Source organism: Natrix helvetica (genome assembly GCF_964273705.1).
Source record: "Natrix helvetica genome assembly, chromosome: 1".
Lineage (NCBI taxonomy): Eukaryota > Metazoa > Chordata > Lepidosauria > Squamata > Natricidae > Natrix > Natrix helvetica.
In genome coordinates this window covers 56167800-56182350 of record NC_138548.1, presented here as the reverse complement: position 1 = coordinate 56182350, position 14551 = coordinate 56167800, and the positions used below count along the sequence as shown (strand labels likewise).

General features: G+C 35.4%; 1 protein-coding gene across 15 annotated transcripts in view; it reads left to right on the top strand.

The window, feature by feature from the left end:
* Positions 1-14551, top strand: part of TTLL5 (tubulin tyrosine ligase like 5) — a 167700-nt gene that overhangs the window by 14135 nt on the left and 139014 nt on the right. For 10 of the 15 annotated variants that reach the window (XM_081947794.1, XM_081947787.1, XM_081947780.1 and 7 more), the window contains exons 3-9: positions 144-250; positions 1966-2048; positions 2739-2845; positions 4191-4321; positions 4822-4904; positions 6911-6980; positions 7247-7331. In XM_081947794.1, coding sequence (XP_081803920.1) covers positions 144-250; positions 1966-2048; positions 2739-2845; positions 4191-4321; positions 4822-4904; positions 6911-6980; positions 7247-7331 — 666 coding nt within the window. The other 5 variants (XM_081947782.1, XM_081947784.1, XM_081947783.1 and 2 more) reach the window with 5 other exon arrangements.

The following is a 14551-nucleotide window of genomic DNA, read 5'->3' as shown; positions in this document are numbered from 1 at the left end:
TTCTTAAAAAATATTGGTAATCAAAAAAGTGTCTGAATAAAGGATAACACCTAAATACCTGAAGACTACTTGTCTTCTGAAATGAGGTTGTGTCTTATAACTAAGGTAATTATTATCTGTTAAAAAGGTTTTCTTTTTTTTAGGGAGCACCCATGTATCATGTGGACAGGTGGATTCAGGAGGATTCCAATCATGGTATTTCATGCTGAAGCTATTCTAACTAAGGACAGTTACATCCGCTTGATTGGAGGTAAATCTTATTTTTCTTAAGTACCTACATCACTTAAAGTAGATTAAAAAAAATATTGAAAGACAAGATTTACTTGGCATACTGATAATCTGTTTTACAAAGTCTTTTTTTAAAAAATATTGATCCTAGACTTTTCAAATATTTTCAAATATAAATTTATCACATCTTCTAAAATTAAAAACCTGCTATGATTTTAAAACTTTTTTAAGAGAAGAAATTTTAAAGAGTAACCACTGAAGGTTATAAGACCTAAATATATAGTATTGTACTTTGTCTAAAGCTTGTAAGGGTTAAGAATATTTTGTATGTTATATTTATCTGAAATGTTGACTTTGAATTTAAGATAACCAAAGGAAAAAAGAACATACCATATTTTTTGGAGTATAAGACACAAAAAAGAGGCTGAAAATCTGGGTGCGTCTTATACACTGAATATAGTATTTTTTGCCTCCCGAAACCCTGCCCCTTCAACAAAATGGCCATGCATAGCTTTTAGGAGGCTTTCAGAGAGCTACTGGAGACCGGGGAGGGCAGAAATGAGCAAAAACTGGGCTGTTTTTTGCTCAATTTTGCCCCCTCCAGCCCCCAGGAGTACTCTATAAACCTCCTAACAGCTATCCATGCTCCTTTTTTGAAAAAAAAAAAAACCGGGCCCATTTTCGTGAAAAACAGGCCGTTTTTTGCTTGTTTTTGGCCCCACTTCACCCCCCCCCCCCAGGAGCACTCTACAGTAAAGCCTTACTGAAGACATTAGGCTCTTTGAATAATTGGGTGTCTTATTTATGTATGCAATCATGGAAAACTAAAGATGGAGCAGGAAGTGCTCAAAGGAGTGCAGTTGCAATTTTACCTTTCTTTGTTCTAATGGTAGTCAATATAACCCTTGTGCATTATAGGGGTTCAATATAATAAGGACGATTGACCTCCAAATGGTTCCCAATTATGTTCCTGTAGAGATTTGGTCTGTTGGAAGTCATTTATTTATTATATTTTCCCTGTATTTATTACTAAATTTTGCCCCCTCCAGCCCCCAGGAGCACTCTATAAGCCTCTTAACAGCTATTCATGCTCCTTTTTTGAAAAAAAAACAAACGGCCTCATTTTCGTGAAAAACAGGCCGTTTTTTGCTTGTTTTTGGCCCCACTTCAGCCCCCCAGGAGCACTCTACAAGCCTCCTAAAGGCTAATCATGCCCCTTTAAAAAAAAACAACGGGCCCGTTTCTGTGAAAAACGGGCCGTTTTGGGGAGGTTTGCAGAGTGCAAAAACTTTTTTTTTAATTTGCCTCTTCAAAACGTTGGTGCATCTTATACTCCGAAAAATACGGTAAATACAAAACGTCTGCACAGTGTTTAGCTTTTCAAACTTTTAAACCAAACTTTTAGTCCCATATGACCCACTTGTATACAATATACGTGTCTGTATGCATGTATCTGCCACATGCCATAATTTAAAAGACACAGGGACTTGCATACATCTTTAATATAGTTCAATAATTCATATATCTTTATCTACATTAATGCATTCATATGAATAGAGAACTCTGTCTCCCAATGAAACATATAAATAAATGTACATACATAAGGAAAGGCTATAGATTGATCTATTGTATGGCTGTTATGTAGAATACAATGTTCTGAGAAAATATCTCCCTTTCTGCAACTGGTAAAATAGATTATGATTATATTTATATAATAATTCTGTATTTGGTCCCCAGAGCGCTATCATTTGTCTTTTAAAATTGTGAGAACGGACAGTCGCTTGGTACGCAGCATTCTGTCAGCTCATGGATTTCGGGAGGTATGTTTATTAATTTTTGTGAATTTCATGGCCCTGAAAATTAAATCTGTTTGCACTGCTTTTACATCCAAAAGTTCACTATGGATCAGAGTCCAGAGTAACCTGAAGCCAATTAAAAAAAAGCAAAAAGTTGTGTAATGCTTTTCCAATTTGTAATGCTACAAATTATTTTTCTTTCTCTTATATGATGTGTTTCAGAGAGATTTTGCTTGAAGTTCTTGGTACACTTACAGTATTCCCAAAGAAGCTCAATTTGTAGATAGGACTACTTTTTCCCCCCGCTAAAGAATATGTGCAGTCTGTCATAAATATAGAATAAATAGCAAACTTAAAATAAACATGTAACAACTGTAAATGTTCATAAGTGGACAGCATTTTTTCTGGACTAGAAGTCAGATTGTCCCTACTTTTTAATAATCATTTATTTTACTACAGTTATTTGAATCCAGTGGGATTCTTCTGATTGCTGATGCTTTTCTGATAGCATTAACATTTTAATGCTTTTCTTTCCTCTGAGTTGAAGAACCTTCAGAGCACATTGTGAATAGGGAAAGGAAATTGACAAGTTCTGTTGCATGGGTGAAATTGTTGTCTCTTAACTTTGAATGCTGTCCAAGGTATAGATTCTGAGGTAATAAAATGTTATTCAGCTGGTTATCTATTAAAATGTTCAACCATTTCTTTTCCCAGGTACATCCCAGCAGCAATGAATATAATCTTATGTGGACAGGATCACATTTAAAACCCTATGTTCTGCGAACGCTCACAGATATTCAAAAAGTGAATCACTTTCCCAGGTAAGGAGTCTTATGATAATGTTATGATACAGAACAGAGACTCATTCTTTGAAGAATGATGCTCTATCTGACAAAAGATCATTTATATTTCCATTTCTTCCAAGTGCCCAGCTTTATTCTAAAGTATTCTAAAGTTCAGTAAAATTGTTAAATTAAAAACAAAAAAAGCTTTTATCAAGACTCTTGCTTTTGCTAATATTTCTTATTGCTAAAAATTAGTAAATCTTGATGGCATCTCTTACTGTTCGGGGATGTAAGTGTGTGAGTAAGTGAAGATGTGGGTGTTACCAGAGCAAAACAAAATTAACAAATTTATTCCCTCAACCCTTTCCTGTATTATCTAGTGCCTGAATGATCTAAATCTACTTTTAATTTAATTTAGCCAAGAGGAAATTGATAGTAGAGGTTACTACAAAATATTTTGGGATACTGCAAGTTGTTTTCCCTTTCACAAGCAACTCTAAAAATTTGGCATATTCATGTTCTTGAAGGTAGCAAGAGGGACTCGTGGACAAATATATGCACGAGTCCAGAGATTTATTCCCAAGGAATGGGAACATTCTATACTTCAGCTGTTGTTATTGATGGCTCTGAGCATGAGTAGGCATTTACCTATCCGTAGTTCTCTTCACGTGGATGGTTTGGAGGCATTTGACAAAGCAGTGAGCCATTAGAAATAGGCATAAGATGATGAGACAGAGGCTGGATAGATTACACGTGAATGTGTATATTTGAACAAGCAAAAGGGTGTGTGTGGGATAATGAAGTTTTTAAGAGTAACAGAATGCGGCTATTGAATCCAAGATTATATTGGAAAGACTGTAATACGATTGAAAAAAGATTGTGGATTTCTATTTAGCGGTGACTTCAATTGAGGGAATAGAAGAGTGTCATGTTGTCCATAGGCTTTTAGTAGCGAAATGATTAAAATGTCATGTTAAGGCATTAAATGTTTCATAAAGCTTGTGAATGAAATCACACAGTAAAACTTTGACTTAAAGCACCATTTTTTGAAAAAGTCTATCCGTTAAATCCAACATTCAGTGAAATTATTGAGGTAATGGTTTACATTTGCATATTACATAGTCAGTGCTTCAAATTAATTGTATCAAGTTATATCATTTGCATAATGTAAATTGTTGCAAATTACTTTTAATTGTCCAGAATGCTTTAGAAACAATTGCCTGTTTTGGGGTGGGTGGGTGAAATCTGAAGTAAAATTTTGTCTGTTGTATCCAAAGTCTGCTGAATGGAACTCAGGAGAATGAAAGTTTAATTGTGAATTCTTAAAAATCCTCATAAACAAACAACATGACACCAGCAAATTATATCTACATGTCTTTAGGTCATATGAATTAACTCGGAAGGATAGACTATACAAGAACATTAATCGAATGCAACAGATTTATGGATTCAAGACCTTCCATATTTTGCCTCAGACCTTCATCCTTCCAGCTGAATATCAGGAGTTTTGCAGTAAGTCCATGACCTGGATTACCAATACATAAGTAAAGCTAGAACTGAATGGGGAAAAAATGCTTATTGAGCTTCTTAGTTTTCCCTTACTGCTTCTTTTTCTTTGTAAAGTATTTTATTTTCAAGTAAATATGGTATTTGACACACACTAGCAGAAGTATATTAGGGTCCTAAACATTGATACTTTGAAATACAAACTGTGTGCCTGTTCAAAGGGTGCAGGTTAGAGTTTTGTGCCATCTACAGTCTTCACATAGTTGTTCATATGTGTCTTTGTCTATGATCAGATTCTGAATATGAAATATACAATTAAAAAAAAAGAACATCACTGTTTCAGCTATTGATAATGGTTGATTGGTAAACAAGGTTTAGTGATATATACTAATAAACTATACCGAAAACCTCAAGTATTACTGGCCAAAGCTATCATTGTTAGATGACATTTTTGTAGAAAATTTAATGCTGAAGTATGTATTTGTCTTTTTTCCCCTTTCAACTAGCTTCCTATTCAAAGGACAGGGGACCTTGGATAGTGAAACCAGTGGCTTCTTCTAGGGGACGGGGTGTCTATTTAATCAATAATGTAAGCATTAAGAAACAATCTAACAACTTCAAAATATGGCTTGTTTGATAACTCACCGCCTCCCGTATTCTGTATATTTTTTCTGCCAAAATATGATTGACTGCTAGCAATAGAAATTAATGTGCAGTTTTGAATCAATTTATTGTTCTGTCACTTGCTTAAATCTGCAGTAAAGTCTTAAAAAGAGGCAATAACTACTCCCATTTTGACTAGACATTTTAGCCTGTTTAGCTCTGAATAAGGGTTTCTAAGCATAGTTATCTGAACATAGCATAATTACCCCATTCATATTTAATGTTAAGCCACAATAGTTGATTTTGTATATCACAGTAAGCTAAAAGCAAACCACTCACATTATGCCTTTATGTGATGTGGGAATTGGACCATTGTACTTTTAGACTCCAAAGAAATCAGGTATACAAAATAAAAGCTGAAAATGAGGCTGGCATGTGAATGTTTTTAATATATAGGTATATTATATGAGAAATTTATGAAAACACATTCTTGGAAGTATTCATTGAGTAAGAGTGACTGAAGTACAATTTTAAAGAAAAAAATAAAATTGTGCTCAGATAGTTGCATTCAGATATGAAATTTGTATGTTTTTGGGCATCCTCACTTTGGATTGATGAGTAAAGATACTTTGCAAGTTAATATACCTTATAAATGGTATGGAATAAGCAACTGGTTTCTTTAATCATTCTGGTAGGGTAGTATTTTGCAAAATAAATTCAACCACATAAGAACATTGTGTGGTGGATTTAGGTATATAATATACTAAAGTAACTGTTCACTCCAATAAGACTCTTTTACAGAACTAGAAAGCAAAAAAAAAAAAGTTACATTGTGGATCTATCCTGAAGCTAGTCATATAGGTATTCCTGGAATAGATATAACATAAAACTTGATGGTGAGTCATTACTTTTAGTTAGTAAAAACTTTCATCCCCATCTCATCTAGAAGGGTCAATTTGCCTTGTCTGTTCTCAGCCTGGCTGTTTCCCATGGAATTAAAGAATTGCTGGCCAAATGAATGAAGCAAATCTTTCCAAAGCTGGACAAGATCTGCTTCAAGAAAAAGTAATATGTGAACAAAAGGTCAAAACCTGGAAAAACTCTCAAATCATTTTCCATCAAGGATTGCAAAATTCACAAATATGTCATATTTGTTCCATGTAGGGAGCACTCTCAAACATTCTTAAGGGAAGCTTACTTAGTTTTCTGTAATTAGAAAATATTTTGTATATGTATGTCATACTTGCTAAAAACAAACTTTTGTAACTAGTTAACTTGACCTATTGTTGCACATGATTCTTGGAATAGAAAATCATATCTGATCCAACTTTTTCTTATTGCTTTATGTATGCATGCATGCATGCATGCATGTATGTATGTATGTATGTATGTATGTTAGATGAGTGACTTTGGGCCAGTCATACACTCTCAGCCCTAGGAAGAAGGTAATGGCAAAGCACTTCTGAAATCTTGTCAACAGTACTGCTGTTGACAAGATTGAAATCTTGAAATCTTTTCAACAGTACTGGACTAATTCAGGCAATTGCCAGGGGTTAACACTGACTCAAAGGCAAAGGAAATGAAGGAAGGAAGGAAGTTCTAAGATTTTTTTCATATATAATCTGAGGTTTATGCATATTATACATGTGACTTCTCTAGAATATATTACATTAATTTGGATCGATTTCAATCTATGTATGATGAGGCTGGTGAAAACTGTTTTGCCAGTGAGGAACGGTCTCATCCTTTTCTTCTATATTATAATGCTGTGCATGATATCTTGGATGTTTCTGAACTTTAAGAGAATAACACTGTAATTGCCCTTTTTGGTGTAGAAAAGTTTTGAAAAAAACCAGAAAATATTAGGGTTCACCATGGAGTTTATTAACTCAATAAATATTCACTGAAAGGTAATGGGCAAAGTCACTTATTGAAATCAGCATTCAACTTTTCAGTTCTTCACTCCATTGTACTATCTATCTCACCCTGTAGCCGAATCAAATTTCCCTTGAGGAAAACATCCTGGTCTCCCGTTACATCAACAATCCACTTCTCATAGATGGTGAGTTAATATTAAAATTTAGGGTTTTATTTTTTAGAAATTTGAAGATAATTGACAGTGAGTTAATGAACCATAAGAAAGCAGTTCTGTTTTTTGTTTTGTTGTTATTGTAGTAAATGTTGTATATTCAAGCTCAGGAAATATTTCTATTTATTGGCACTTGACCATTAAATGGTCCTTGAAAATATCTTCTATATCCTATCCTTAAGTAGATTCACCGTTTTGAATAATTTCTGGCAACTAAATATGGTTGTGCCTGTTTTTAGACTTCAAATTCGATGTGCGGCTTTATGTTTTGGTGACATCCTATGATCCCCTGGTCATCTATCTATATGAAGAAGGTTTGGCTCGGTAAGTCTTGATTTTGTGTCTTATGATGTAGAAGCTGTATGCCTTACCATGTGAAGTGGCAGAGCAGGAGACATAAGCTTTCTTTTTATGTATAAGTTGGGAACAGCAGGAGACTGGTTGATCTTATAGTTCTTCTGAACTTTTTAAAATTGAAAATTATGAAGAATAATTCCTAAATATGTTAGTACCTCTTACTTTGAGTTACTCTGTCTTCTACTTTCATCTCAGAGAATTTAACTCTTTAAATGATGGCATTCAAGTAGTGGTTGGGAAATTCTGAATATATATAGTAATATATGTAGTATATTTTCCTGTCTTTGGCTTCTGGCAACAGTAGCAAATTTTAAAGATTTTTTGCTTGCTGATATTTTTGCATTTCCTAAATTTTATAGAATTATAGAAGTAAGAATTGGAAGAGATCCTGGAGAATAAGTGGTCTTTATTTCCACATCTTAGACAGATGACTAGCTTCTATTTAAATATCTCTGTTCCATGACACTCTACTCCATTGTTGGACAACTCCTAAAATAAATATTTTTTTTCTGATCAAAATCTGCTTCCTTTTCACTTAAAACAAATGATTCTTGTCATATAGAACCACTCTAACAGTTTTGTCCCACCATCTACAAGCTAGCTCTTTAGTTATCAAGATAGCTTTTCAGTTTTCATGTCTTCCTGTTGCCTTGTATCCTAGCTAAACATTTGCAGTACTTTCAGCTGTTCTTCATAAGTTGTTCTTATAAGAATCTTTATCTTCTTGATTACTGTTTTTTGGACATACTTCCTTTCCAAAATGGTTTTCTCCAATCAGGACACAAGGTTGTGGATGTTGTTTGCCCAGTGCAGAATAGAAGATAATAATGACTTATCTTGATCTTGATGTTATGCTTGGATAGGATCATATTTGAATATTCAGTTTCTGATAGATGAAAACGCCTGTAATCTTTTAAAATATAGTGCTGCCAAGGATGATTCCCCTTCTCTTTTCCCACCAATCCTGTCTATTTTATTGTCTGTCTGTCTGTCTGTCTCTAATTTAGAAACCTCCCATCTCCCTCACACATTTATATTGTGTTTTTCTATCTAAATGTAGGAAGTTGCATTTCTGCCTGTTGAAATTTATTTTATTGTTTTATGCACTCTGTTCCAGAATAAGAACTTCTGAACAAGATTCCTCCTGAATCCTGAAAGCCTTATCTAGGAAATTGGCTATCTTCCCTATGTCTATATATCATACATAAATTTGATAATGTTTTCTAACTTACTATTCATAGATATAATATGCAGTATAGAGCCAAGAATGGATCCCTATGGTATGCCATTTGATACTTCTGTCTAGCTTGATGTGGAGTCATTGATGATATTTCTTATGATGCTTCATTCAGTTTTGATAACACAGACCAGCCCACATGTTGTTATTTTTGCTATTAATATTTCATGGAAGTTCTTGCCTAGTGCTCTGCTGAATCCAAGATATGCTATGTCATACTTGAATTACATTTCCATCGTCAGTTAAATTCTTCACTTTGCAAAAAAGGAAATCAAGTTGACATACAATGATAAACCCTTGATGACTTCTGCCAAACAATGAACTATTTTCTATATGGTTACAAGCCAACTGCTTAATAATTAGTTTTAGAGTTTTACCCAGTATCAGCTTCAGCCTGAGCAGTCTATACTGTAGTTACCCAGGTCCTTTTTTGTCCCTTTTGATGATAGAAACAACCATTTGTCTTTGTTTAATCTTTAATTATGGATTGTGTTCATAATTTCTCAAAAACCATAATAGGAGCTTTGTGGTGATATTTGTGAAGTTTTTAAAAAAGACTTGGGGCGTAATTGTTATGGTCCTGCATACGTAATCTGTTTGTTAGCAAGATGCTTTCTAGCAATTTCTTCATTTATCTTGTGTTTTTTTCTTTTTCTTGAGACAGTTGTTTGCTTTAGTTCACTTGCGTTCTGCTTCCCTTTGAGGAAAAAACTCAAGGTTCTTGTTGAGGAATTATACCTTTATTCTTACCTCAGCTTTTTCAAACTGGACCTAACCTTACCTTTTCTGTTGAAACTATCATGGCCAAGAAAAAACAGTTTTTGTTGCTTTTACCTTCGCTTGTGAGCCTAAATTCCTTTGGGGCTTATTTATTTTCTTTCTTTAGGTAATAGCTATTTCTTGGTAGATTTTGTTTGTGATTACATTATCTTTATTTCCTGTATATCTCCCTTTTAACTTGGCTCAGTCCAAGTTCCCTAAGCATTCACGGTGGTTTCCAAACCTTCCCCCAAATATTTTTCCTCATTATAATGGTTTATGATTGTTCTTCCAGTATCTTGTTTTTTAGAACTTTTGAACACTTCTGTCCTTCCTTTGACTTGAGGATTTCTGCCAATAGGATTCTCGCTAGCTCTTTTCTAAGCTTGTTGAAATTGGCTCAGCTAGTATGCATGTACAACTATATTTTATAATATAGTTTCTATAATATCTTGAATTTCAATATTATGACATCGTCCCAAGGTACCCATTTCTTTTTCCTTTTCAACTAGCTGATCCTCTTGGATTTTTTTTTCAAATCTTCTGGAAAATGAAGCAGCATTTTTGGAATACAATAATACAATAGTAGAGTTGGAAGGGACCTTGGAGGTCTTCTAGTCCAACCCTCTGCCTAGGCAGGAAACCCTATACCGTTTCAGACAGATGGCTATCCAACATCTTCTTAAAGACTTCCAGTGTTGGGGCATTCACAACTTCTAGAGGCAAGCTGTTCCACTGATTAATTGTTCTAACTTTCAGGAAATTTCTCCTCAGTTCTAAGTTGCTTCTCTCCTTGATTAGTTTCCACCCATTGCTTCTTGTTCTATCCTCAGGTGCCTTGGAGAATAGTTTGACTCCCTTTTCTTTGTGGCAACCCCTGAGATATTGGAACACTGCTATCATGTCTCCCCTAGTCCTTCTTTCTATTAAACTAGACATACCCAGTTCCTGCAACCGTTCTTCATGTTTTAGTCTCCAGTCCCCTAATCATCTTTGTTGCTCTTCTCTGCACTCTTTCTAGAGTCTCCACATCTTTTTTACATCGTGGCGACCAGAACTGAATGCAGTATTCCAAGTGTGGCCTTACCAAGGCATTATAAAGTGGTATTAACACTTCATGTGATCTTGATTCTATCCCTCTATTTATGCAGCCTAGAACTGTGTTGGCTTTTTTGGCAGCTGATGCACACTGCTGCCTCATATTTAAATGATTGTCCACTAGGACTCCAAGATTCCTCTCACAGTTACTACTATTGAGCAAGGTACCACCTATACTGTACCTATGCATTTTGTTTTTCTTGCCTAAATGTAGAACCTTACTCTTTTCACCATTGAATTTCATTTTATTCGAGAGTGCCCAATGTTCAAGTTTGTCAAGATCCTTCTGTATCTTTAGCTTGTCTTCTGGAGTGTTGGCTGTTCCTGCCAGCTTGGTGTCATCTGCAAATTTGATGAGTTCCCTATTTATTCCCTCATCCAAATCATTGTAGTCTTGCAAATCTTGCAGTCTTTGCTGAGTTGGTCTACTAATAGATATCCAGGTAGTCTCCCAATATGACAATATGACTCCTCCTTGAAAATGTGATCTGGACCAGGGAAGCATTATCCCAATGTTTTGCTAGTCCTGGCAGGATATAGTATACTTCACATTTCTATCATTTTCCATTATTTCAGTTCTTATCCAAATGCTTCTGGCAAACATGGATTCTCATGCTTGTATTTTAGTATAGCTATGCATTCCCTTCAGATATAATGCTTTTCTTTCACAACTGACCTGTTCCATTTGACCAGTTTGTACCCTTCAGTCCTTGCCTTCTGCTCATGAATTTTGTTATGGCAGATTCCAATAATGCCTGCTAAATTATATTTATCTTTCTGCCTGCCTTTCTCTTAGCTCTTTTTAAGTTGTTCCTGTAATCTATGCATTTTGTAGACATTTCACAAATTACTTCCATACTATACAAATATTGCTCTTTCTTTCAGACATATATGCTTATTTGATTCATAAGCAGTGTAAATAGGAAAGGAAGGATAATAATGTTATTGCTCTGAATTTAAGAAGTGGCTATGAACGAATTCTGTCACATGTTGTTCACTTAGGTGAAATAATTTAAAAGTTTCATACATTGTCTTGGTCCTTTAGAAATAAGACCTATTAATATAAAGTGAGAAGTTAATTTGTGAAGATGTTGTTTTGTCCCTACATTCTCTACAAAAGTGGACCTTAAAGTAGATAATTTCAGAGAGCTACCACTTATTTGCTGCAAAAACCCAGATGATCATTTGATGGCAATAAAAAGATGCATTGAACCTTTTGCTGCCATCTCGTAGTTGGTTTTATCCCGATACTGAGAAACGCAATTTGAAATGAATATTTTAGCATAATTGACAATGCACTTGGACCTTCAGCTTTCAATTTTGTAAAGCCAGATAAAATCACACTATATATATATATATATATATATATATATATATATATATATATATATATATATATATATATATATATATATATATATATATATATATATATATATATATATATATATATATATATATATATATATATATATATATATATATATATATATATATATTCGTAGATTTTCACGGGTGTAATGTTTTCGTAGATTTTCACCGGTGTAGGTATGCTGGTTTTGTTGTATTCGGGTCTTTTCCCGTGTAAGGTTGAGATTGTCTTTGCAACGTTTCGGCAGGATCTCACCTGCCATCTTCAAGCTGTGGGCTTAAGCCCACAGCTTGAAGATGGCAGGTGAGATCCTGCCGAAACGTTGCAAAGACAATCTCAACCTTACACGGGAAAAGACCTGAATACAACAAAACCAGCATATATATATATATGTATGTATGTATGTATGTATGTATGTATGTATGTATGTATTTGTGTTACCTTTACCTTTACCTTTATTTCGATTTTTATACCGCCCCCTCTCCCCAAAGGGACTCGGGGCGGTGTTACAACCCCTGGTATGCCTATGTTCAAATCCCAGTAAGGGTATGGCTAGCTGATGAGAGCTAATTAGCTCGAAATAGATCTATACTAGTCTCCCTTTATTTATTTATCAGTACAAATACAACACACACACACACACACACACACATATAAAGTGGGTGTTATTACTGCTTTCTTAAATAAATAATTTATATTTACCCTAGTTGCAATCAGCCTATTTTAAGTTTGCTTTGGAGGATATGTAAGCTTCACAAAACAAAAAAAAATAGTATCCCAGCAGGGGGCAGTCAGGCATAAGGTTGGTTATTTTCAGGCTTAAAATCAGCTTTTCTTTGTTTGGAATCAGGAGAAAATTTCATCTATTAAGAAAAAGTTTTAAAGTGGTGGCAATTTGGGGCCTAGTATCTTTTGAGCAAACACTTGCAGTTAAGCTAGTGGTAGGCTAGAGAAAACACAGAGCTGTTTGTGGAAGTGCAGCGGTTGAGCAGAAAACCAAATGTGCTTCTGAGGGGCCCAGAGAAGGAGAGAGGGTGGGTGGAAAATGGATGTGGCTGCGCAGTCACTCACATTCTGAAATGAAGGAGCCAGCAGCAGCCTCTTGTCATGTCTGACACTGGGCTTTGCTGTTTTCTTGAGCCTCCTCCTGCCCCCTCCTTCCATTATCCTGCTTGTTAATTAGCGCTGGCTCCATGGAGATATTTACCTTTTCTCTATGGATTCCTGTGGTTTTTAAAGAATTCAGGTACTTGCTGTGAGCCAAGCAATTCAGATTACCTCATAGGCTGTATTGTGGCCAGAGTCTGTTACAGCAGTCCAGTCCTTCTCACAGTAACCCCTGCCTGGCAGGCCCTTGGTATTTTAGGAACAGAGATAACTTAGGAAGTGGGGAAATAGCAACAGGTTCCATGAGCAACCTCTTAAAAAAAAAAAAGCAAATGTATCCGTTGGAGCGGCAATCCTTTGTACTTCTTTCTAATGCAGATTAATTACATTAGGATTAAACTGGCTGCAGCTGTTGGCCACCAAGATCAGAGTGTCAGGTTTACTGTGAAGATGTAGGAACACCCTTGATTGATGGGTTAAAAAGAGAGAAAGGAAGCTGGAATGATAGTTGGAATTTGGAAGAAGAGTCAAGATGTGAGATGAGGCAGATCTGACTGTGATTAAGAATAGAGGATTGGAGGGAGGGGGAAGAATTTAAAATTGGAGAAAGGGGAATCATAAATGTCTTTGAACTGGAAACTACCAGATCCCGGACAGCGTTTATTTTACAGTAGTATGTTACTACTTTGAGTTTTTCAGTTACCAGAATAATATTCTGGTGCCCCGATAAACTTTGCATTCTGTCACTCATTTATAATCTGTGCATCCTCATTGTATTTGACTGCTAAAAGTGATTTTGAAACATTTCCTGCATTGAGATAAGAATGTGACACAAGAGAGTGACTCAACAGTAATCCCTGCCTGTGGTTGAACAGAATAAAATAATGAATGCGGTAATGCTCTGCTCCTCCGTGTTTTCTCTTGATTGTGGAATGTGTTTCTCACTTCAATAAGGCTGCAAACAAAGCATTCTGACTTGGTAGAGGGGAAGAGGCAGAAAAAAAGAGGATAGCTGTTGCAAGTGTGTTTTCAGGTTCCACTTTAACTGAATATAGTGCTGCATAAAGCTTTTCTTGTTTCATGCTAAGGGGAGGGGATTGTAACACAAAGCAGTAAATGTTTATGCTGTTAAATACTCTGAGAATGAGAATTTACAGATGGCCTTATTGTATCAGTAATAGAAAGCGGTCATTATCTTTGTTTCAAGGAGTCCCTTCTTGAATTTTGATTTCTGTTGCTTAGATTACTCAATCTGCTGAACGTCCATGTCTAATGGTAACAACCATCCTATTGTAATAGTAGTATTAGTAGTACTAAGTGTTTGTCCCATTTGGTTACAAGCCCTGCTTGCATTGCCTTCTCTGTAGTTTTTCCAATGAAGCTGTTGATGTATGATGCGGGTTTTTTCAGCTGACTTATTGCAGAGTCTGGTGCTGATCTGAACTAAGAGGAGGTGACTGGCCCAAGGTCACCAAGCTGACTTCCATGCCAAAAGGAGGGTTAGAACCCAAGTCTCCCAACTCCTACTTTAGTACTACACTGTACTACACTGATGAGAGACATCCTATAGTCAGATTAAATCCCTGCAAGGTGGAGCTGCACTTTGTTGGTGAT